A 27,789-nucleotide genomic window follows, 5' to 3' on the forward strand; every position below is an offset into this window, starting at 1 on the left:
ATGTGGGCTAATGGACAACCCGACAACCATGAAAATAAGGAGCGGTGTGGCGCCATGTTCCGCGATGGTAAATTGAACGACCTGAACTGCGCAAACAAAGCCATATTCGTCTGCGAGAAGACCCTCGCAGATCCTGCGGCCATACAAACCCATTCAAGATTCGGGGATACAACAGCGGCGTAGGGAATTATAAATATATTGCAGTTAAAAAGATAGGGAAAAGCTTAATAACATGTAAGAAGTCATTAAATAATATCTCTCCAGGATGAAGAGGAATAATAAAGATGAAAAGATTACAGAATAATTCAGTGTAAGCGGTTATGCCTGCCCAGTAATTTGTACAAAAACACTCATACGATTGAGAATTGGCCGAAACCAGCAAGCATATTCACAAAAGTCAGAAAAACATTTCAGCCGATGAAAATTTCATCAATCAAATTTCGCGGTAATTAGTACGGTTTAAAGAATGCAGGATTATTTAAAAAAAATCTTAAGTAAATAGAAGTAAACTATAAGTACTTACCTAAAGCGTTAAAAAAATACGTAATAGGTAATTACTGTTTTCAATTAATGCCCAATTCTGCAATTTAATTATTTAACTGTGAAAATATTATTATTTTTCATTAACTATTTCTTTTATTCAACGAATAATTTACAAGATTCACAAGAGAATGTTAAATTATAAATTATTAGCAAGTTCAAGTAAGTTACATCATAAAAAATATTGGAGAAATCTACGACGTCGGTTAGTAATTGAAGTAATAGGTATATACTTTGATAAATAAAAACAAAAACCGATTGCCAAAGTAGCTTGATTTCGAAGAACGCTAATGAGTAGGTATTTAAAAGGCTAATAGTTAAAATTTGTCGCAATTAGTATGTCACTGCGTAGCATATTGGTAAATGCGACGGACGGGGCGTGAACCCGGGAGATGCAGGGTTCGATTCTCGGCCGGGGTGGCTTACTTTTTTCAAAAAAGATTTTTTCTATTGATAATAATATATTCTCTCAGAAAAAGTGTTTTTCAAAATTATGTACTTATGTTATTATTTTTCAATGACCGTCGTATGAATTATATTTTAGAAAATCGTGTCAATTACCGTTTTAACAAATATCTGATTGATAAAAATTTGATTCAAATTCTTTATTAACCGAAATCCAGAAAATAGCCAATCAAACATCGGCGAAGTTCAGTTTTTGCGTCCCGTCGTTTCATAATTCAACAAAATATGCCTCTCGAATTTATAGGGGAGCGCTTCTATAGAATTTTCGTCATTCTTTGCAAAAGTGTTTCGAATCCAGTCGCATTGATGGTATGAAAGTAATGATGAATTTTTTTTTGCAGCAAAGTTAAGAAGAGACGGATCCAAAATGAATTGCTTGTTTTCAATGGTGGTCTGGTAGGTCCCTTTGGTACATTTCTGGACATCCTTGTCTTAACTCCTTCTAATAATTATTTATCAGAGCACATCAATATAACTTCATTCTGACCTTGTATTGTTTTATTAAGTTCATGCAGGTGCTCAAATATATTATTACCAGCCATGTACGCAAATTTGGCTATTATTAAGTAAATTTTGTATAGTAAGTATACAAAAAAAAATATTTATTTTTTTGAAGCAATGCACCGCGGCACATCTGGTATCGTCTCGCGGCACGCCGGTTGCGGAGCACTGCACTAAACTACTGTCATTAAGCGATGGTGCCCACAGAACGCGTCGGGCGCGCGAAGTCCGCGTATGCAGTGTTTATTCATAACCATAATCACACGTCTCTCGCCGCGCATTACCCTTCACCTATGTAGTAAGCGGCCCAAGCAGCACAAAATAAATATTATTACAGCGCCTCTCATAACAAAGCAATAAAAATATTATATTATTTCGGGGCTTGTAATTAAAATTTACGACGACATTATTTAACCAGCGATAAACTGAACACGCAATAAAATAAAACAATGACTTCTCTGTAATTAAATAATTGCTTTCCGCCCGTCGATCGACGATGCCTCGCGCAGCGTGTTTTTGCTCGCTGTGTTCAATGAATGGACTCCATTGTATTTTCTTTCATTCGTATCGCCGAGAAGCGGTGATTCGCGAAAAAACGATGATTCATGCGGCGCGCGCGTATAATGCGTCGCCATATCCAGTGGGCGCTGGCGTATTTGATTACGTTGTATTTTCAATGATTTATGCGCCACTTGTAGAAATTTTGCGCGAGTGCGGCGCCCGACGCGTTCTGTGGGCACCATCGCTAAGTCTCATGGCATGCTGTAGTGCTAAAAAAATGTATATCGTTTTTTACGGAATCGGCTTCCGATATCTTCAGACGCTATGCTCATTTATATATGGTTAATATACAACTGACATACATTATACATTGTTACTCTTTCCTTATATACTAGATTAAGCATGATAAAATATCGTGAAAAGACGTTATTCGTAATAAAATATTTGCTCAGGTATTGGAAAAAACCTTGCAACCTGGGCTTTGGCTTACAAAACATTCAAACACTGTGTTCATTCAACTGACTTTAATCATAGATCGTTAATCGCTGCTTATATACTAGATTAAACACATAAAAATATCGCAAAAAGACGTTATTGGTAAGAAAATAATTGCCCAGGAATCGGAGAAAACACTTAGTATAGGAACGTTATTGTAATTATTAATAATATAAAGAGGCATACTGTAGTGATAAATATAATATATTATATTATTTTTTACCCTAAGATTTCTCAACGCTAAGTTGGAGGTGTCTTATTAATTAGAATTGTGGTATGCTAACTAAGCAGACATTGTGGTCTTTTATAATTATTCATTAAAGTTTTAATTTGCGATGTCTACGTGGATCATCCGAAGAAATATCTCGTGACTTATGACTTATGCGATATCGCAAAGCTATTGGAATAATCCACTACCACTGCATAACGTCTTCTACAAAATTTATAAACAGTAGAACGCAACTGATTTTGTTAGTCTCATTCAGTATCTAAAGAAGAGCGCTTCTATGTAATCAAAAATATGTCATTAAAACTAGTGATTCTTTTAATAAGCTTTTTGTTTAATTTATCAGCAATACCGGGTAAGAAGCAGTTTTAAATATTAGTTAAATTATTATTTAATTAGGTATAATTAGATATTGCGCTGAAACATTAAAAATAAAACATAATTAGGCGAAATAATTAGGTTTGCAACATTTGTCACTATCTTTAATTCCTTCATAACAATAAAATGCACCTGTAAACACGTCCTTTCGTGCAAGTTCCAAGATTGCATGCATGGATCAAAAAAGTTCAGCAAGTTCTGAAATTTTACGCAATAGTTGGAACTTGCATGGGGATGCACACGCGCAATAGAACGTTAGTGATTAACCTGCCGGAAATAATACATAAAATACATCAGTATATTTACAGTTTAAATAATACATAAAATACGCCAGTAAATCAATGCACGTGTAAACGGGCTATAAATATCATTATATTGTGTCTAGCATTATATTTTTAGAAATCTATTAAAATTAAGACATTTATTAGATCACCGCAGGCAGTATCTACGTAATGTATTATTGTCGTAACATAATAATACAATGCAAATGTTAACACGTATGAATGCAAGATGCACGTTGCAAGACAGCATGCGTGTATCAAAAAAGTTTAGCGACTTCTGAATTTTCTGAACACGATAGTTGCAACTTAACCGTAAAATAACAGTGGCGAATCTTTCTCGAAAAAAGCAACTACACCGCGCAGAGCATTTTGAAGTTTAACAATTTTCGTAATCTGTCCGAACCTGTCAAATTGTACCACACAACGACAACAAACGCAAAAGATTAAAATATAAATAATATTAAATTCTACAGGCTTTTTAAAAAAGGTTTTGTCGATAGCTATTTCGGTTGTAACACCATTATCAAGACTATCTGTTAGTCTTGAGAATGGTGTTACAACCGAAATAGCTATCGACGAAGCCTTTTTTAAAAAAACCTGTATAATTTAATATTATTTATATTTTCATTTCTTGTAAAATGGAATTCTACCAAGTAAATGCTAACCCAATTGACAACAAACACGTTCACTTACGCTTCAAAAATGAGATCGTCGAGACAGTCAGCACTTATGAGTGTAAACAGTTATTGTCATTAGGGAGATTGTCATCGTTTGTGTCTTTGCAAAATCATATATTTTCCATGCATGAATAAAGCTGCTATATTCATTTAATGTCTTGTATAATATAAAAGTATGATTTAACGTTTGTTTTAACGATTTAAACTTGATAAATCATGTAATTTTTTATGTCTTTCTTTCTATTGATGTTCAACAGCTGTTTCTGATTTGATCAAAAATGCTCTTATCCCAAAATTATTTTAGAACTTTATGGCATGAATGTTATCAATGAAGTACGCGTAGTATGTAAACTAGTGAGGTTACCCAAATATTTGTTTTTTTTCCATTTTAGACGACAAATAGATGTTGAAGATAATTTAACTTTAGATTGAATCAATTTTTGTCATACATATAAAAAAATACATTTTTTTAATTAAACAAACATTTTTTTTAATTTGCTGAATATGTGAGTTTCTTGGTCATGTTTTAAAAAAAATATTATTTATACATTAATTCGTCATTATTCGTCGCAGTTCTGAATGTGTGAACAAAGATTTAAACAGGTATCGACTACAATTATTAATAATGTGGACTCCATTATATAAATTAATATATTGGAATTCTTAAATTTTCAAAAATCTCAAGAACGATTTCTCGATAATCAAGAATCTGAAAATAGTGTAATAAAATATTCTCGAGAATCGAGTGTAAGGGTACCTATTCGCAAAAACATTAAATTCATAATTTCCAGAGAATCGTCGATCACAATTTCTAGTTACGATCGTATATTTACGGACAAAGATTTAAATTTAAACTCAAACGCAAAAATGTGTTGGTTTTAATTTCATTTATTATGTATAGTGTAGGTGCATGAAACACATCTCATTTTGTCACAACACTATGTAAGTATAGAAAATTAATTTTATATTTTTAAAAAAATCCAGCTACCGAGGATCGACCATCATTCCGCAATGACTACACATATATAGCTAGTGTAAGGCTATTCTTCAAAGAGCACAAACTTCCACAGACATGGGCGAATGCTGTAATGATGTGTTCAGCGGAAGGAGCTATTTTGCTGGTTCCAAAATCAGCAGATGAAGTTCGGGCAGCCTTATCGTTCAAGGATAATTCCACCAGCGAACGATGGGTGGGAATCCATGATATGTTTTTGGAAGGGCAATTTGTCACACTGGACGGTAAATATTAATTTCCTTTATATAATAATGGATGTTTATATATTATCAATCTAGCTGATACAGTTGTTAAAAACGTGAATTTTAATTCATTAGATACATTAATTATATTATTAAAATCTCTAAATAGACATCACAATTTTATTATGTTAAACTTCTTTGTCTATAATAATATTTCTAAATTCGGGACCTAGAATTTATTACCAAATTCAATAACCTTTAACTGTTATATTAGTTAATATTTTCTGTACAATATTATCTTAATACCTACATATTGCAACAAAAATAAACACGTGTAACCAATCATGTAATCTGTATTATATCAGATGTAATTCAACGGTTCACCCTCACTGGCTTCATTTACGTATGCTTGTAACTAGAGTATGTTCTCCGTTAGGTATCGTGGATGCCCTAGCATTTCGCGATTATGTCAGAAAAAATTATCCTTTACTCTCTATTCAAGTGTAGGGTTAATAACCTACCATCCGCATGACTTGGCAGGAAACCATTAATTTATAATTACAATGAATCTTGCAACATAATATTGTTAAAATTGCAAAACAAGCGATTTATGTGAATCAATCAAATTTTAACAGAAAGCTAATGTAGCAAAATAATTTAATAATTCACTTAACGCATTCGCTGCTGAGTACATAATGAGATTTTAATTTCCCCCTTTAAAATGCACGTTAATTACATCGATCGGCCGCCTGGTCATTACGCGCCGTGTGCGTCTTCCGCGTCCAAAGTATTAAGCAATAATATCGCAAACTAATAAATAATGCTACGTTAGTTTATCATGATATGCACAAAAGTTGTTTATATGAAAATCAATCTTGCCCAATTATTAAAAAGTGCATAATTGTTCAAATTGAAATCAATTGTTTATACTTTACGAAACGAATCATGCATTACACAATAAAGCATGATTATCAATATATTCAAGTAGTGATAGGAGCATTTTTCTATTGTATCGAATCACTATAAAACACTCAGTAGAAGAAAGCAACATCGTCTTTCAGTCATCAAAGGTTGACCCGTAAGGTTATCGTTCGTTTCGCCCGATCGGATCTCGCAATTCATCAGAACGCATAGTCGTGATTTCACTCCGCTAAATTATAATCTGTAGACATATCTGTAAAAATTAAGTTAATATTTATTTGGAAGGAGATAATAAAACCAGGGTTCATTTCATTCACGCACCAAATTCTGAGTTATTCATTTGGGAGTCAAACCAACCTACCCTGCCTGTTCTTTATTTCATCTCCTAGCCAAACAAGTATTGGGTTTTGTTGTCCGTTGCTCTACATGTATATCAGTTAATAAATATAATAAAACTGTATCAGTAAATAATGACCCGATAGCAGGTAATAATTAATATACCTTCCATCTTTACATTACCTGACGTTGCTCTCTGATTCTAATATCTAAAGTGGCTTTAATAGAAGAAAAGAACTTACTCCTTTTATATTTTGTTGTCAAGAAGATGAGCCATGGCAACTCATCACAAAAACGAGATAAACTTTCATACTCTCGTAATATAACATACTGGTGTCGACAAAGTTGCATGCGAGATATAATCCGTTCTATATTTAACATACAGATTAAAATAAGGAATATTATATCCCTTTTTCACCAACCACCAAGCGTAATTTAGTAACTCACTTTATATTATTAATTACAATAACGTTCCTATCAGGGCTCGAAATGAACCGGAGCGCACCAGAGTGCCATTCCGGTTCGTGAAATCGGTAAAGTTATCGCTCCGTCTCGTGGAAAAAATAATTTGACCGTCTGAGCTTGATATGCCATGTAACAAAAATCTAATACACTTATTTTTATAAAATACATATAAAATTTAATAACTATATTAATATCTTCAGAAAAATGTCGAGCGCTCCGGTTCGTAAACTTTTCGATTTCGAGGGTATACTAAATATTTTCTCCGCTTCCTGGGCAATTATTTTCTTACCAATAACGTCTTTTTGCGATATTTTATGTGTTTAATCTAGTGTATAAGCAGTGATTAACTATGTATAATTAATTTACGTCAGTTGAATAAGCACAGTGTTTGAAGATTTTGTAAGCCAAAGCCCAGGTTGCTAGTGTTTTTTCCAATACCTGAGCAATTATTTTATTACGAATAACATTTTTTCACGATATTTTATGGTGCTTAATCTCGTACCTATATAAGCAAAGAATAACAATGTATAGGCAATGTATATCAGTTGTATATTAACCATATATGAATGAGTATAGCGTCTGAAAATGTCGTAAGCCTTTCCCCGGATCGCTACAAACCATCAATATTTAATATTACAAGCCTTCACTAAATTAGAATTCTTTACGTAGTCAATAATTCTATTGTAATATGTTATCATTGTATTTGAAAATATCCATAAAATAAAATATATTCCTTATTGCTGATGACTATAAATCCGTTCAAAATGCGAATTTGAATCCAGCTCGTCCAGCGAATTTTGCATCGCAGTGCACACACAAGTTTGAATGGATGAATGACCTGTAGCGACATTCACTTGACCGAACCATCAAATAAAGATATCCCTCATACGTCTCGATAATTATAATAATATTATAATAAATAATATACATTACAATACATATACAACGTTTTATAATATTCTATTCTTAAAGGTCGTATAATGACCTAAGTATATATTTTTATATACTGACTTTGATATAATAACGCTATGTCTACTGTACTATAAGTAGTTTGATAACCTTTTTATATTACATTACATTATCGTCATATTGTTATGTAGGAAAGTGGTAAATTGAACACTGCTAGAAACTTTCGCGGAGATTCCTTTTCTTGGTGTTATTTGGAATGAAAATTTCCAGTTAACCTAATTTTTATTTTTTCTTCATCAAAGTTTTTTTTTATTCTTAATCATAATTGCAGAACCAATTTCCACCATGTGTTATAAAGAGAAAATTTCGAAACGCCAAGAAACAAAGGAGAAGATAAAATACGATGACAATCCAAATACCACCGATCTGGTATTTTGGTAAAAATATAATATGATAATCCGCCACTCAGCAATATTCAAACTGTACTCCATGATACGACAGGGACCCCTTAGTACCCAGGGGCGCTGAAAGCTGTTTACAAAATTATGAATTTGATGCACTGACACAAGATCACAATAATAGATTTGGATAGTTTGGTGGCTATTTTCTTATTAAAATTAAATATTCAGCAACTGCTCTTCTATTACAATATACATGGGAGCCCTAAAAACTAGAGTAGGTATTTTCAAAGATTCCAACCGTAGTATTTTATTATTGGTACTATTATTGTCATAACATTATAACAAAAATGATATTATCTTTAGATTGCAACAATTATATGACTCACCTATTTCCAAAATCCACCTTGTCCATGGTGTTGTGTTTTGAGATATTCACAAAAAAGTGTATGGAATCTCTACATAGAAAAATACCCATTTTTTGGACCAGTGGGCAGGTGCTTTTATTATTTTAACTACAGAGCTTTTCCAATCAAGCATTTGAAGGTTTTGCAGAACATGATATACTTTCCCGTATTGAGCTTATTTGCGAAAAAAAATAAACTATTTTGGTACCTAATTTATAGTCAAAAAATGTCACAATCAGCATAACAGTGAAACGTATTAAAATATTTGTGCATCCAAATATCCGAAGTTTAGGTAGTAAATACTACTATTTTTAAATATATAAAAGCTATATAGGTATGCAACTATATATTATTATTTACTCGTCCTTCAATAACCTCCCGTGCGGATAGACAGTCAAAGCCTTATTCTTAGGTCAATAATTATTATAAAGCAATCACTATTCATAGGATGTTTATCACACTTAAATGGTCAAAGACATAGCTTATTATAATGAGTATCTTTAGAATTATTTTCAAATGTGTTAATCTTGACCATTTTTTTATAATAAAATGCCTAATTCTTGTCATATTTGGGATCACAGAGATTATCAATATAATTTTTTATCGTAAATATTTCACTATAATAATGTCGACATAAATTATACTAATGGTTTTATAAATGCGTTTAAAAATTAATAAATATACAAAATCTTAACACCACTGCACATGCTCTCTCTTTCTCGGCACTACATCCCGGGGCGGGATTTGGCCTCCTCTACAATTGTCCTCCACACGCTCTTTTCCCTGGCTGCTCCTCTCCAGCCTCCAGCCCTCCCCATCTTTCTCCAGTCCTCTTCAATACAGTCAGCCCACCTCTTCTTTGGTCTGCCCCTAGACCGTTTCCACTGTGGGATCCACTTGGTCATGATTTTTGGCGTCCTGTGCTCAGGCATTCTCTCAACGTGTCCAGCCCACCTTAGTCTTTAGGATCGACAGAATTTCGCCACCGTTTCATGTTTTATTAACTCTTCTAACTCGTGGTTCATTTTTATCCTGTAACTTCCATTTTCCAATGTGGGCCCGAAAATTCTCCTGAAGATCTTTTTTTCGAATATGGCTAGTTTATGTTCTTCCCTTTGAATGAGGCACCATGTCTCACAGCCATGGGTAGCTACTGGTCGAATAACTGTTTTGTAGATAAGCAGTTTGCTATTCTTGCTTAGAATTTTTGAACTCAGTAGACCCTTACAGGCGTAGAAGCACTTATTAGCAGCTATGAGTCGTATGTTCACCTCTTCTGTTGTTTTATTGAGTGTGTTTAAGTTAGAACCCAGGTACGTGAAGCTCTGAACCTCTTCCCATACCTGCTGCTCCACACAGATATTTCGAGGTGCACCACTGCACATGCATGTACTGAAATATGACTATATTCTAAAACATTAGAGCGAGAGGTTTAAAAGAATACTATTTTATGTAATAAAAATACTTTATGCAGTCATCAAATGTTTAAAATAAATATAAAGGATAATAAGGCTTCAAAATTATACAATTAGATTATCTACAACATTTAAGGAATGTCCAGGACCATTCTTTAAAAATGCAATAAAAGCTCCATTTTGACCTACGCTGAGCATGTCCCCCCTTAACCATATGATCTACTAAATTAACTAAAAATATTGACAAGTAACTTCATATAAAAAAAAATATATTACAATTACAGCAACACGTGGGGACGACCTGCTTTTTTCCTAAGCATATAAGTCAAACCAATATTTACCGGTTTCACTTCTAGCTTCACTGAGTCGATTATTAATGTCTTGTATCTTCCTCTAATGCATATTGTTGAGATAATACGTTGGCCGAATGCTTTCTCACTCGCACTTGTGGTTAGTTTTTGTTCAGGCCTTGACGTGAACGATTTTTTGCAGCTATTTTATCACTGCTTTAAGGTACTCAGTCATTTGCCAGATGCTCATTGCTACTAATTTATAATATTTATAGAAAATATTAATAACTGATATTACTGCAGATTTCGAAAATTTTAAGTGATTAAATCTCCCAGAATCTAGATAGATTGTTAAATTTTCTTATTTATTTTTTCAGGCAATTTATCGGAGGTATATACAACCTGGAATCAAGGAGAACCTAATAATATTAATAACAACGAAGACTGTGTAGTTTTAATGGACAACGGGACGTACAATGATATCGATTGTTCCTTGAAGCTGAAATATATTTGCGCAAAAGATCCGTCAAATATTTTAAGAAATACTGTCTGCGAGGACACAGGTAAGAAACAATCCGAACCGAATTTAAAAAAATATATTAAACAATATTATTGAACACATTAACATTATAATTAATTTTAATTTTCATGTAGGTATCCTTTATAGAATAAGTAAACGAATCGTTCCGAAAATGAGACGCTCACACCCTCAAAAGTTGCCACTAAAAGGCACTGAGATATGCTATTCATTGTAATATTTTATGTTAAGTACCTATTTTTGTAAGCTATTGAAACATTAACCAAACATTTTCTCTTTGTATGAGGCATAAATAAACAACGCAGCTTTGTGTATGTAAATACGACCTCCACTCTATGAAGGCCCATAATATGGTTATCTTTAAGATCGATGGCAATGTAATATTATGTAGAGTCTAGAGTCCGTATTCTTTACGCTGGTGTACACGACTTCTCGCGCCGCTTTATTCGTTTGCGGTATGATGGAGTTGGCGGGGAGCGGACGGATAGCATTGTTAAGCAGTGTTAAAATGCTGAAGCGGGGGGAATTTAGGAATTTAGTTCCTTAGTTCATAAAAGAACGAACGAACGAAAGAACGCCAGCATATCGAATATGGACTCTGCATTCCCAACAGGACCCAACTGATTGTGTTAGTCTCATTCAGTATCTGAAGAAGAACGCTTCTATGTCAGCAATGATATGGCATTAAAACTAGTGATTCTTTTAATAAGCAGCTTCATGTTTAATTTATCAGCACTACCGGGTAAGAATTAAGTAATTTCAAATATTAGTTAAAATATTATTCAATTATAATTAGATACGAGTATTAAACTGAAAGATTAAAAATAAAACGAATACTGATTTAACACGCAACGAACTGTGGGATCGCACAGTTCACTCGGTATTTATTTCAATCTCTCGTGGGAGGGGTGGCACAACAAAGTACATATGTCATTTATTAACTAGGAGGTTTTATTTCCACCATGCGGCGAAATTAGCGCGGGAAGTTAACATTTTTAAGAGCCATTGTCCAAGGCATTGTGACATCTGACATAGAGACAACTACTTACCCATTTTTCAACACTCGTACTTGGTGAAGTAAGATGTCAAGGGCAGATGGGAGGTACTTGACCAATTTCGGAAACTGTAAGTGGGCACATCAGAACTCGCCGCATGCGTCTTACGACGAATTCGTCGATGTGACGTCATCGTAAACCAAGAAACAAACGTTATCAAATGGAGCTTCGCAGATTGGCCGATGCAACTCGACGCTGCGACGATCCTGCATGCAACATGTCGCATTCTGCTATAGCCTGCATGTTGTATCTAAAAAAAGTCGACTCCGCGCAAGCGCACAGCCCGCGGCCATCGGCCATTTCTGTCTCTATCTCTGTCTACACTGTCATTGCTCGCTCATCGCTGGTCACCGCCTTTGACGTTTGTTCATACAATCAACACAATAAAAATGGCAGACGAGAGACTCTCCGATGCGGCGAATGTCGATATCGCTAGGCAGGTGTGCGAGGTTTTATCAAGGAACACCGCCTGCCCGTTCTCGGAAGCTTTGATTTATGGCGGTTAGGCACACGAGGCGAGTTGTGATGTGCGAGCCGGCTAAATTTGGCTCGGGGGCTCGGGGAAGTGCCCATCTAGTATGTTGATTATATTTTTTCCAACAATATTTTTTTAAATAATATCTTATGTCATTTTAAGTAAATATTAATGGTATAAAAAGTCTAATAAAGCACATTATCATAAAATGTATGTTTGTTTTTAACAAGGTATTATATAATTTGTTTTTACATTGTCAATTTACTTGAATATTTTTTCCAGACTATGAAGTGGATGAAAGTGGGCAAACTTCATATAAATATTACGGCTATGAAAAGAAGTGGGCTGAAGCACTGAAAATGTGTAAGATTGATAAAGCAAGACTTGCCATGCCTACGAATGCGAAAGAAATGGATACGATAATTAAGACTATAAGAAAACATTACGCATGTACTAAAACTCAGGAACCTGATTATGTACTATTAGGATTTCACGATATCTTTAGAGAGTATGAGTTTGTGACAGCAAAAGGTAAATAATCATTTTTACTGTAGTTTATTTTTACATTTACATGACGGAAGTTATTAAAATAACAAACATACAACGAGGGATTGCAATACAGAACGATAATATCTATAACGGTAACTTAGTATTTATTATTAAATATTGACATGAATAGAGGCATTCGCTAAAATACAATTGAAATAATGTAACCATAGCTCTATAAAATCACAAAAAGAAATAGCAGGGTCCGTAGATAACGTGATTTCTTCCTCTGTGTCTTTATCTTCAATCGAAATAGAATTAAAATCATCAATATCGTTTATCCAAGAAACACGTTCTAATAACTTAATGATTATTTTTATGAACTTTAAATTCGCTATTGTATTAAATACTGAAAGTTCACAGAAGTCCGCACACATATTGTAAGAATACATGCCAGTCCGTTATCTTATTTCAGCTCTCTTAATACCGAAAAAACCGGTATTGCAATCATTAATTATAACGAATTTTACATAATATTTATCATCATTTTCTTCGGCCATGTCCGCCCCTTAGATGAAGCATATGGACACCACCCCTGTCGTCTTCTTGTTTCATTCCAAGTTATACAAGCATCCTGTAGCTCTACCGTGTACACTATATTATTATATAGTATTTGGCAGCCTTTCAGGACTCCGAAATCCGGTTGGTTTGAAGAACAGGTTAAAGTCCTCATTTGGCATTCAAAACACATGGCCGAGTCAGACCCAACGTCGTCTCTTCACTCTCATAGTGACGAGGGGCTGCTTGGTTCACTATCTTATCTCCTCATTACTTCTAAAGTCATACCACCCCACCGCACACCCAGGAATCCTTCACAGAATTAATATCTCTTCTCGAAGCTGCATATAGCTACTTCAACGGCAATACGGTTGCTCTAAGCACGAATACTCAGGACAAAATATTGGCACTGGGACAACTGGGCGCCGCACTATCAAATATTATTTCATTCATTAATGAAATAAATTAACGTTCGTTATGATTTGATAGAGAAAGTAGACGAGGAAAATAAATTTCCATATACTACTTAGCAGTTGTAATTTATTTTTCCCTTAATATGTTTATTTTATTGCGGGTTGAGAATTATTATGCCTGACCTCGACCTGATCGAAATCTCTTCTCGTTGGAACTTAAACATATACCAATTATCACAAAATATTAAATAATAATAATATATAAGTATTACATAATATATATATATATTGAAAGTACCTATAATTCATGAATGTCTATTTATTTTCGAATGTCATTCGATTGCGTAGCGCCCAGTTGTTCCAGCGCCGAATCGTCCAAGACCCCAAAATATTATATAGTGTTAAGATATCTGATAATATTTTAGCCAATCTATGTACGCCTTCTTCTTTATGCTTTACATTTATGTATGGAAAGTTGTCCACTGATTCTGCGTTTGAAAGAATATTGAAGGGAAGTCTCGAAAAAATAATTGCCTTGATCTTATGCCGATTAACCCAATGCTTACGGGCCGCACAAAATTGTTTTGCTATTACTTTTCAAATGAAAATTAACACGCTAATTACAAAATTAATTAAAAGGGCCCGTAAGCAGTGGGTTAATAAGGATTCCACATCTTAGTATCTCTCCCTATATCCAAAGCAGTAATGACTTTTCTTTCATCAGTTATGATCGATGTGGTGTCGTCTGTGAATCTAAAATTATTTATTTCACTGTGCCAATTATTTTCAAATGCTTTAAGCATTGACTCTTGGTATATTATTATGTTCAATAATTAAAAAGGTAAAATACTCTCCTGGCGGATTTTCTCCCTAATTTAAAAACAGGAAAACATATTATTGTAAAATAGATTATTAGTTACATAAGCAAGGTACGCTCGAATTTCCATTATCGGAAGTACATTTGACATATTTTCCACTTAGAGAACACGTGGCTCCATCTTACATGATCGAATGGTTTTTGATTATATTCATTCTTCTGTCTGGCGCTACAACCCTTTGTGGGTCTCGGTCTCCTCCAGAATCTGCCTTCATTTAGGTCTATTCAAAATCGCTTCCTTCCAGCTTAGAACACCCAACACCAACACCTTTAAATGAAACTCGATATTATCCCGGGCCTCCATCTGTGTTAGGCTAATTAGGTCTTCGTTTATTTCTCGGCTTCCCGAATATCAGCTTATTCGCGACTTATCCATCCTGTGTACATAGCAGTGGCGAGGGGTGGAGGAAGCCGCTAAGATTCGACATAAATAGCGTACACTAAACTTTGTCCGTCATACTTATTTGTTTTCAATGAACTAAGAATAAAATTTGTAGATGGTGCTAGTAAAAAATTAAGAAAAACCCTGTCTAACCAAACCATAATAGTTTAGGTAATTATCCTATGACGATTCCAATAAAAATAATACACACTTTTTCAGTCATACTTAATTGTTTTCGTTAAATTAATCACTAAAATATCTAAAATTCTGTATGGTTTAATGCAGGGGTTAACAAATTTTTGGTCAAAGGGACAATTTTGAAATCAAAAATATTTGGCGGGTCGCACTATCTTTTGTAAATATAAAAAAGGCAAAAAATTAAAAAAATATTCCATTGTGTAAACTTAAAAGGAAGAGAGTATATTTTTCAACTAAATATACATTGTTATTGCTCTTATTATTATACTACAAAATATTTTTTTCACAATGACTAATGATGCAATTGTTTGTTTGAAACTAAATCCTGCAATCTAAGCTCAAAATTTTGTAGTGTGAATACGCAAAACCATTCCAACCAAATTATCCATACGCAATCCACGAGCAGCGAGAGCTTCACGATGAATAATAAGTAGGTACAATGAATATTGTTTGTTCCAGTTTATTCAATAACTTTTATCTTCGTCAGACTAACACACCCGCATACTCAAAAATATCAAAGTATCTGACCATTCCTTCTTGCCGGAGGATCTTTCTCTTCTTGGTTGTGCGCTCATGGCTGAGGATCGTGACCACATTTAAATTTCGCCATCCTTTGAGCGACCAAGACTTTCCATCCTTCTCGATCTTCCGCTTCTCTCAGGGCAGAATAGATGGTGCCCCCAGTCAGCTCTTTCACTTGGTCACTGCATCGCGCAGACGCTTTTCCTCTGCTTCGCCTTCCCTGGAGGCTACCCAAAACTACCAGTCTCTCCAGGTTGTCCGGTCCGCGCCTGACAATATGTCCAAAAAAGAGGATATTTAACTTCAAATATAATTTTTAATATTCGATATGAAGAATAAAAAATAATACAGATTTAACATAAATCTCGCGGGACACGTCAAAACGTCACGTGGGACATAATTGGGACACACTTTGTGAACCCCTGGTTTAATAGCATAATTTTAGATATTTTATAGATAAATGTATATTTTTTTACTATTATCTAGTATGGTTTGGATTAGACAGGGTTTAATTGAATTTTAAAAAATAACAAATACTAAATGAAAATAAATCCGTTTGACTGACAAAGTTTAGTGTGCACTATTTATGGCGGATTTTAACAGTCTACCTTCACCCTTCACGACTTGTATATAGCCCAGTTATCTAAGGAGACCAAATTTGGTGGATTGTTCGATGTGCGGCCCCCCTACAAAGCGTACAACTCGCATTTCTATCTTTGTCTCCACACCAACCGTGTGTCGTTGATGGGCCCGAAGATATCACGCAGTACGCTCCGCTCACATGAGCCCAATACCCTTTCCACGATTTTTGCTGTACACCAGATTTTCGAACAATACACGACACTTAGTATTATTAGTGTTGTGTATAAGATACATTTCAAATAATATCGGTTCAATTATTTGGAAAGTAGTACATTCATTAAACCGAAGCGACATTTTTGCTGCCTAGAACAATACTTATTTTAATATCGATTAATAGGCTACCCTCGCTGTTAATAGAGGACCACAGATACACGAAATTTTTGGTCCTATCTATAAAGTTGTGGGTGTACCATGAAGTACCGAATAACGTATGCTACTTTGTAAATTAGTTGATAAGAAAGGCTTGTTACATCATTCATATAATCTGGTTGACAGCACGTACCAGAGGTCAGTTAACCCGCCCCAGTATGTGCCCGTCATCATAATAACACAATGCTTTCTTGATAATTTAGTTATTTGTAATACTCGCTCAGCAACTTTGTATTTAGGAATGCCGTGATTAATTATTTTATATTATTGTATAAGGCAATCAGGAAATTCTGAGGGATCACATTTGCGTGAACTCAGAGCAGGTCATGCAGTAAACAGTGACATGTAGCCTCAGGTCATAGCTCCCAAGCTGTCGTGGATTTCCTTTGTTTGAAATTAATATAAAATCTCTGATCGTCGAATCAGTAAACTTTTCTCAGAAACACACCATCGTAATTTAAATTGTCAAATTAATATTCAATCATAAATGTGTCGCTACATTTCAAAATCAGCCACGTTCACATTTAGGTATTTTTGACTTTTTGTGAATTGCTGAAGAACTACTGCTTTCTAACATTTCTGCATTATCAAAATGGGGAATTTATTAATTTTAAATATTCTATACTCGAAATAATATAAAATTTCACCCTTGTGACTGTGTATTTGAGAAAACAAAAAGCTCTTTTTCTCCTATTCATCTATTATGGACTTGCCTGATTTTGAAATCTAGCGACACAAATATACTGTCTGTAATAATTTGTATCAAATATTGTTGAAGGGAATAAATTGGTAATTACTCAAACATGCATCCACCTTCGATTCATTGAAGTCCATCTACCTACCACATCCATCAACCTCCTCTTCCCCTCACAATAAAGTATAATATCAGTAGGGCATCATGGTATTGTGAATACGTATAGTTAATTAGTATGACCGATAAATTCTACTCAGGCAACTGTAGTACCGGAAGGGAAATGTGTCGGCTCAAAATGTATAAGCTAGTTATAATGTTATACATACTTATAGAAAACGAGGCTACAAAGTAATACGACAAGAATTTAATTAAAAATAAGGCATTGTCGCTAATATTGTTAGTGATTCAAAGTTAAAATATTGGAATTTTTTAATTAAATATTTTGGTTTGACTTATGATATTTATTTTATTATCATGTTTACGAAAACCTACATATTATTTGATTATACTATTGCATTCTTGTGTAACGGCAGGTACCTATTTTATAACAATACATTACTTTGTACCGTATGAATTTGTTTTGATTTGAGTGATTACTGGTAAGTATTAAAAGTACCTATGCATGTTTATACAAATAAATAATTGATTTATTTTCATCGTTAATTCTGGGCTGAGAAGCAGAAGGCGGTAAGTCACAAAAGTGAAATTTTTCAGGGGAGCAGTTTTAAAATTTAAAACTGCTTTGAATGGTAAAATATTACAAATGAGACAGACAATGATGGTTTTTTTTATCTCAGTATAAAAATCCTAATTTTCTTATTTTTTTTAAATGTTACATATCAAAATTAGTGTATCTTTTAATATAAAATAGCATTAAATGCGAAATAAGAAGTGGACTTACTTCACTTTGCTACTGAAAATGTTGCCAGCCAAATGAAAAACTTTCTATTGCACAATGAAGTAAGTCCAACATATGTATATTGTAGTAGATATGATTGTCACAATTTAGAAGAATGCGATAAGTCACTCTGCTGCATTCTGCTTCTACAGGGTAGAGGACTCACTGCACAGATTTATGATTTAACTTTAAAAGTACAACATTTTTTGGACTTGTTGCAATCTGCTTCTCGTAGATCTCTCATTTAAAAATTGGCACAAAAACATCATTTTCGAAAAAAGTGGATTTACAGCCGGCTGCTTCTGACTCCCAGAATTGATATTTTCAAATAAATATTTATAGATGTTTTAAAAAAACACCGTTATTGTTTTAGGACATCCACTCCAACAAGTATTTCATGAATTTGCTGATGGTGAACCGAACTATGGGCATGAGAGTGTGGATCGGTGCATTTACCATCCGGGAAATTAAATGACCTCAGATGCAGTTCACCAACACAATTCATATGCCAGAAAGACTTGTTGCCAGAATCTGCTGAACGCAGTGGTAAGACATCAAACTCAAAACATTTAGAGATAACAGCGAGAAGTGAATTTCGCATTTAAAAAAATAGTTTACTACGATAGTACCATTATTTTACCGTTCATTTATTACCTGTATTACTATTATTACCCTGTCACAGTGTTTCAGTAGTAGTCACTGTGTTACAGTAGTAATGAGAACATTATAAGTACTGCAGTGTTTATCTAGGTTTGCTACTCCGATACATTCCTGATGATATTATATACTTAAGTGATCATCTAGTATTATAATATTACAATAAAATACTATGGTTCTTGTTCTCCATATTTTTTTTTTAATGTAAATTAATTGTGGCCTACAATTAAAATTTTGAAACCTGAATGACAAGAATCTCTTAAATTAAAGGTACATCGTAGTGGGGGGTGACAGGGCTCTAGCCTGGAGGCCCAGGCTCAGGAAAGGCCCGGCGTGACGAGTCGACCAGATAATTGAGATAAACGTAGATCACAAATTTGCTCTATTCGCTATTTTACTTCAGAGATATTAATAATTAAATATTTTTGGTTGTACGATGCAATTTTTAACTGTGTGCCGACACCCTACAATTCCATAATTCAAATGGATGTACATATTAAAAATACAAAAAATCGATAAAAAATACACTTTTAACGCGTACACCATTTGGAAAACGCTACTGCAGCGCATCACACTGCCTTTACCCTTAGCGATAGATAGGGGGGCGCCAAATATCATAGCCTGGGGGCCTTACATTAACCCATTAGATCCATGCTATTATTAAAATTATAATTGAAATATGTACACATTAACAGAAATCTTTATTTTCAGCATGTCCTTTCATACAATCAAATAAATATACGTGGATAACCGGACAACCACATGATTGGGGATATGCTAATTGCGGATCTTCCCAGAACAGTAAAAATATTACATTTTTCTATTTTATATTTTTTTTCAAATTAATTATCACAATTTTTCAACTTACATTTTTTTATAAATATATCTACTTATAAAAATGTATTTATAATACAAATTTAGCTATGAGAGAACATATTTAGGTGGGTACCTAATTACATTTACACAATGCCTACATATTCAGAAAAATATGATTATTTTGTAAAATTAGTACTGTAAAACATTGAAATTTGAAATTTCAAAAAGCTACGATAATAAACAGCTACTGTAGAGTGTAAATTGATTAGCTCTACGGTTTGGAGATGTTCTGTTTGGCTATATTATGTTATTTGTACGAAAACAGCTCTACAAAGAATTAAGAATTGACCGAAACCATTAGGACGAATCTCAAATCGTTCAAGCCAAATAGAAAGTACGTCAACTAGCATACTATTAAAGCAGAAATTTGTAGGTACATCTAAAAAAAATAATTATAAAATCAAATTATTTTTTAACGTGTAATTTTAAATCATTGAGAATAGCAAAATTTAGTTTATCCACAGTAATAATACAATTGTTATTCTTGACTACCTAAGTTTATCAAGCGCAGTGTAATAATATAGAAATAAATGTTTTATCATCGAATAACTAATGCTACCTTTCTTAATTCGTATAAATTACCGGTTCGGCAAAGTGTTGGAGAAAATTTAAATTTAATGTTATTCGGCACATTTATCATAATATGTTTTGTTTTGTAAAGCACTAAATTTGTTTGTTCAATCATTTACTATGTCATAATTATTCACTGTGTAATATTGCCTGATTATCAATACGTATATATTATTTTCCTGCGATGGCCAAGCAATAACATAATATCGGTTTATACCAGCGCTCGAAATGGTAAAATTTATGAACCGGAGCGCTCGATAGTTTTCTGAAGATTTTTACATAGTAAAGTTATCAAAGTTTATGTGTTTTTTTTCATAAAAATAAGTGTGTTAGATTTTCTATTATATGGCCTATCCAGCTCAGACGGTCAAATTATTTATTCCACGAGACCGACCGATAATTTTACCGATTTCACGAACAGAAACGGCGCTCCGGTGCGATCCGGTCCATTTCGAGCCCTGGTTTATACTTAATATTATTATTAACATATCGTTTCCCCGGTTTGAGAAATTCTCATGTTTGTTTAATGTATGTTTCGATCAAAAAAATGGATCTAACAGGTTCAGGTTAAGCAATTGGCTTAAATCAGTTTCTCGGTAAAAAAAATCTGTTAAGAAACCTTCTTGTGAGACGGCGTCTAGATCGGCATTGGATTGTAGAACCAATTAAAAAATATTTTGTGTAATGGTTTTCTTCTATTTTTTCCTCAGATTTTTTCAGAAAACTGAATTTCAGGAGTATCTATAAACTTCACTTGAATCCTAAAATTTGGTCATTGGCGCGTACAATATGCGAATCTGAAGGTGGATATTTAGCAATCATCGACGATGCCGCAGAAAAGAAGTACTTGCTGAGTTTTATCAATACACCTGAAAATATTGTGAACTATTCAAAAAACGACACCATCTGGCTTGGTTATCACGACTACTTCATAACAGGAGAATACGTGACAGTGTTGGGTAATTTACAAATATTTAACTTATACACGAGCGGAGTAGATCGCACACACATAACATAATTATAATAAATAGAATTCCGATAGGCTATATACCAGTACAGTAAATTTTGCTTACTTTTGCAGGATTTTGAATGTGTGAGTGTCCTACGAAAATAAACCATGCATTGTAGACGTTCAATAGTGTGTGTAATACCCCAATATTAAATGAGCGTCAATGCATAAACCGAGAGCAGTTGTCAATATTCAACGTTTGACGTATTCTTGACACGTGTTAAAATTTATCCAGTATTCTTCCTTACTCAAGATCGGTCACTTGTTTCTCATTACCCGTTAGGTATTTCAGTTCCCATTATTTCTGAGTTCCCTGATCGTACATGATGACGATGCCAGAATGTTTTTAGTAGGTTTTGATTGGTAACAATTAAATGCTTCGACTACATATTTAATGTAAATGATAGATAGAAAAGTGTCGTCTCATCTTTGACGTTGTTAATCAGTTACTTACATAAATATTTAAGACATTTTGCGATTTATTTAATTGCAAATTATTATCTTAAAAGTTTTATTTTTATTTTTTACCAAATTCCGTCACTTAAAATTTAGATGTACGATGGAAATCCTTTAATGTAGGTGCGTATTATTTTTCTAATCGATCACATTTCATATTTATTAATATTATAATTTAACAGTGGCACCTGTGAATAAAAGCTATAACTATTTTGTCATCACACTTTCTCCGTTGCAGAGAACTACAAGTGCTTAATAGTGAAATTAAACAAATTCTAAAAAAATCAGCTCACTGGTTTTTGTCCGGTTCGCGATATCTAGTTTACTTCCGTTGCCCTTCGACGTCCTTGGTGACCAGAAACGACACGTGCAGATTTGCGAATGGTCTGGTATTTTGTTAGTAATGTCTCCATACAACACATTTCTTAAATATTGGACTCATAAAAGGATGATAAAAATAATGTATAAAAAATGAGGCGACATTTTGACGCTGCCAAGAGGCGGCATTTTATCTAGGGACGCCACTGGGGTGCGAACATTATATGTCCCAATGCGCATACTCGAGTTGTTAGAGAGGATTACTCTACCTGTTTCATTGTCCATTTTCATGCAAGGTCGTCGTTTTACAGAGCCGGTTGTCGTCCGAGGCTGCTGTGAAGGTGTTGAGTTAATCTGTTTCGTTTAAGGAGGCAAGGTGATTAGCCCAGCGCTCCCGAGGCCTGAGCCACAAGGGCCCTGAGGGTCGACTCGACTGGGTTTTTCTGTCGGGGATTTCCTTCCCTTAGCTACAGCTTACGCTGCATTGCCCGGAGGTCGCCGCGGGTAGGCCAGCAGATGGGACTTGCTGGCAGTTTGGAATTTCCCAACTTTTGCTATGAATTTATGTGTCCACTTGGGGCCAACCAGCCGTTGACCATTTACCGTTTAATATACTGACTCAATAATATCTGGTGGCAGTTTTCCCAGTCGCTAATAGCATACCGATTGGGAATTGACTAATTAAATAATTGATGGTATAATATTTTCAATTAACCTCAATTTCTGATTACAAACAGTCTGTCACTTCATTGTACATAAAATAAAAAACACTGCTAGCAATAGTAAGTTAATCAAACAACCGCGACAATAAAAATTTTATTACTATTTACAAACAAAAAAGATGATTATCGCGCCAACCTCATTTTTGAAGTATCAGCGAGACGCATCTATTGTTGTTGCATGCATATTTTGTATACGCTTAAACGTTAAAGCTTGTTAACGCTTGCTAAAAGCTTGTTAACGGCCCACGTGTGCCACGTAGGTCAAAATGGAGCTTTTATGGTATTTTCAGAGTATAACCCTAGACATTCCTTAATCGTTGTAGATAATCTATTTATATAATTTTGAAGCCTTATTATCTTTTATATTTATTTTAAACATTTGATGACTGCATAAAGTATTTTTATTGCATAAAATAGTATTCTTTTAAACCTCTCGCTCTAAGTTTTAGAATATAGTCATATTTCAGTACGTCCATGTGAAGTGGTGTTAAGATTTTTTATATTTATTAATTTTTAAAAGCATTTATATAACTATTAGTAAAATTTATGTCGATATTATTGTAGTGAAATATTTACATTAAAAAAATATATTGATAATATCTGTAATCCCAAATTTGACAAGAATTAGGCATTTTCTTATTCAAAAAATGGGCAAGATTTACACATTTAAAGAACTTTTAAAGATACTGACTATAAGCTATGTCTTTGACCATTCAAATGTGATAAACATCCTACGAATAATGTTTGCTTTATAATAATTATTGACCCAGGAACAAGGTAGTATTTTTTTTAAATACGCCATTTCTATTGGCATTTCCCAGTGGCTAAGCTACAACATACGGCTGTAAATACATACAAACGATAAATGAAGTAGGGAGTAAGATCATGTGAACGCGCGTGTTTGAACATGTATCTAACCGATTTTTTTTAAACGGTACATGTTCAAACACGCGCGTTACCATGATCTTACTCCCTACTTCATTTATCGTTTGTTAATTTATGGCTACGGCCGTATGTTGTAGCTTTTTTAAAAATAATGATTTTTGTAACAGTCTTTTTTATATAGAAACACCTATACACATACATAATATTATATATTTATATGTAAAAACGATTGTTCAAACTGTCTCTATATAATTAAAATATATAACTATAATTATAAACCAGCAGTATCACCCGGCGCTGCCCTGGAGTGGAATGGTTTAATATTTGAAAATAAAAATTCTAAATTTAATACGTAGAGTGCAAAAGATTGAATTTAAAAAAGTAAACAAATATAATATTACAGATTTTTATTTTTAACATAATAATATAGTACATGTTTGTACATTTATTGCATGTAAATATCTTAAAAAGTAGTACATATTCAGTTTATTATTGTAAAACTGTTCCGGGGTGCAACGGGTTAACAGTTTATGGTCATTAATTGAATTAACGCCAATTAATGCTGGTATAATTAAAGTATTGAACGTCGGCTTCGGCTTGGACTGCGGTACGAATTTTATCTTACCAGATGTAAAAGATTAGTAATCACACTGTACACGTTTAAATGACTTTTTACCAGAATGAGTCATTTTGTGATTTTTCACCAAATCAGATATGATACAGGAGAAATTACATTGGTCACATTTAAAAGGCTTTTAATCAGAATGAGTTAATTTGTGTACTTTCATGTTACAAGATGTTATACACAAGTAATCACATTGAACACATTTAAATGGGTTTTCACTGGCATGACATTTTGTGTATTTTCATCGTATCGGATTTAATACATGAGTAATCACAATGCCACATTTACATGAATTTTTAACAGAATGAGTCACTCTGTTTGAATTCATCTAAGCAGATGTTAAATATAAGTAATTACATTGTACACATTTAAATGACTGCACTAGAGTGATTTAATTTGTGTACTTTCATGTTACCAGATTTTATACACGAGTAACCACATTGGTCACATTTAAATGGCGTTTCTCCAGAATGTGTCATTTTGTGTATTTTCATACTATTAGATCGATCAGATGGGTAGTCACATTGGTCACATTTAAATGGCCTTTCACCGGAATGAGTCATTTTGTATAATTTCAAAGCACCAGATTGTTTAGACGAATAGTCACACTATTCACATTTATGTGGCTTTTCACCAAAAAGATTCATTTCGTCGCTTTTCATCGAATCTATGTTATACAGGAGAGTTTGAAATATTTGAAAGGTTTTCCACCAGAATGAGTTAATGTATGTACGCACTTTCATGTAGCCAGATTGTGTACACAAGTAATCACAATGATTACAAATAAATGGCTTTACACTAGATTTTTTTTTATCAAATCAGGTGTTCTACAGGAGAAATTAAATTTCTCTCTTTCATTTAAATAGTTTCTCATCAGAATGCGACGCTTTGTGTCTTTTCAGGTGATTAGATTGTATACACTAGTAATCACATTGCTTATATTTCAATTACTTTTCACCAGAATGAGTCTTTTTGTGTAATTTCATCGTACCGGATTGTATACAAGAGTAATCACATTGGTCACATTTAAATGGCTTTTCACCAGAATGAGTCATTTTGTGTAATTTCATTTCACCACATGTTTTAGCTGAGTAGTGACATTGAACACATTTAAATGGCTTTTCACCAGAATGAGTCATTTTATGTATTTTCATATAACGAGATTGGATACATGAGTAATTACACTGGTCACAATTAAATGGCTTTTCACCAGAATGAGTCATTTTGTGTAATTTCATCCGATCAGATGTAATACTAGAGTAATTACATTGGTCACATTTAAATGGCTTTTCACCAGAATGAGTCATTTTGTGATTTTTCATCTTAGCAGATGTTTTACTAGAATAATTGCATTGATCACATTTATAAGGCTCTTCACCAGAATGAGTCATTTTGTGTTTTTTCAGATCACTAGATGTTATAGAGGAGTAATTACATTGGTCACATTTAAATGGCTTTTCACCAGAATGAGTCATTTTGTGTATTTTCATAGTACGAGATCGGATACAAGAGTAATGACATTGATCACATTTAAATGGCTTTTCACCAGAATGAGTCATTTTGTGCAACTTCATCGTATCAGATGCAATAGACGAGTAATTGCATTGGTCACATTTAAATGGCTTTTCACCAGAATGAGTCATTTTGTGTATTCTCATAGTACGAGATCGGATACAAGCGTAATGACATTGATCACATTTAAATGGCTTTTCACCAGTATGAGTCATTTTGTGATTATTCATCTTAGCAGATGTTTTACTAGAGTACTTGCATTGGTCACATTTATATGTCTGTTCACCAGAATGAGTCATTTTGTGTTTTTTCAGATCAGAAGATGTTTTCGAAGAGTAATTACATTGGTCACATTTAAATGGCTTTTCACCAGAATGACTCATTTTGTGGAATTTCATCGTACCAGATGTAATCGACGAGTAATTACATTGGTCACATTTAAATGGCTTTTCACCAGAATGAGTCATTTTGTGTATTTTCATAGTACGAGATCGGATACAAGAGTAATTACATTGATCACATTTAAATGGTTTTTCATCAGAATGAGTCATTTTGTGATATTTCATCTTATCGGGTGTTATGGAGGAGTAATTACATTGATCACATTTTAATGGCTTTTCACCAGAATGATTTATTTTGTGTAGATTCAAAGATGCAGATTGAATGCTGAAGTAGCTGCATTTAAATGTTTTTTTACCAGAATTTTTTTCCTTTTTGTTTAGATTCTTGAAATCAGATGTATTGCTTGAGTAATTAACCGTCTTTTCCGCTGTTATGTTTTTATGAAACGATTTGTGAAGCGTCAATAAAGATAACGATGCAAAATAATCAAAACATAAACTGCACACAAAATTTTCGTTATAAAACGATTCTTTCTTCAACTTTATAACAGGTATCAGTATTTCGAGATCGGTGACGTTAGATTGTATATGCTGTCGTTTAGCAGTGCATCTGACTATATTAGTATTGGTTTCATTTATCCCCAATTCTTTTTTAATGGCTTGATAGTCAATCTGTATTTCATCGTATGGCTCTTGTACTTCTAAGATTCGCTCCGACAATCCGAGAGTAGAGAAATAGGGCATGGCAGTGGTTGCAGGAATCAACTAAAATAACGTAAGGTATTGAATATTAACATGAAGAGTCAAACGACATAGGTATATCAGAGAATAATATTAAAAAATCAAACACCTTTAAGATGTGTAGAGTGTGCAGAGAGGATAGAATTTAGAGGAAGAAAGGGTATTTGATAAGTAATTGTTTATTTCAAGTGAACATGCATGGAACTTAAATATATTATTTCAGACGATTTTTTATGTTCCCACAACTACATTCATGTGTAGCTATATTATGATTTCTAATGTACGCGTAGAGCCTAAAGACTACACGAATACTGAACCCGGTTACATGTATTCACTTTACCAGAGATTGCTGATCCTAGCAAAATGATTCACTGACGACCTATGTAATTTTAGCAGCAACTAGTAATCCTTCCTGGGTGCAAGTGACACTAACCATATTGTTTAAAATTCATAGAGTATTGTGTAGGTAATTGATTTACTGTCATGCATTTAAAATAAGAGGAACCGGGCGGAGGATTCTCATGTTCGTGATTTTGTATCAAAAAGATACTCTTCGTTAAAATCAACT

General features: G+C 33.7%; 1 protein-coding gene across 1 annotated transcript; it reads left to right on the forward strand.

The window, feature by feature from the left end:
• Window positions 1-27,588, forward strand: LOC147064838 (uncharacterized). The gene is made up of 5 exons (XM_085957719.1): window positions 1-67; window positions 5,049-5,303; window positions 10,780-10,965; window positions 12,753-13,001; window positions 27,512-27,588. The coding sequence occupies exons 1-5, from the start codon at window positions 1-3 to the stop codon at window positions 27,586-27,588; spliced, it is 834 nt and encodes a 277-aa protein (XP_085813845.1).
• Window positions 27,589-27,789: the final 201 nt, after the last annotated feature.

Source organism: Rhyacophila brunnea, unplaced genomic scaffold (assembly GCF_057557595.1).
Source record: "Rhyacophila brunnea isolate RB1 unplaced genomic scaffold, BYU_Rbru_1.0 scaffold_7, whole genome shotgun sequence".
Taxonomy (NCBI): Eukaryota; Metazoa; Arthropoda; class Insecta; order Trichoptera; family Rhyacophilidae; genus Rhyacophila; species Rhyacophila brunnea.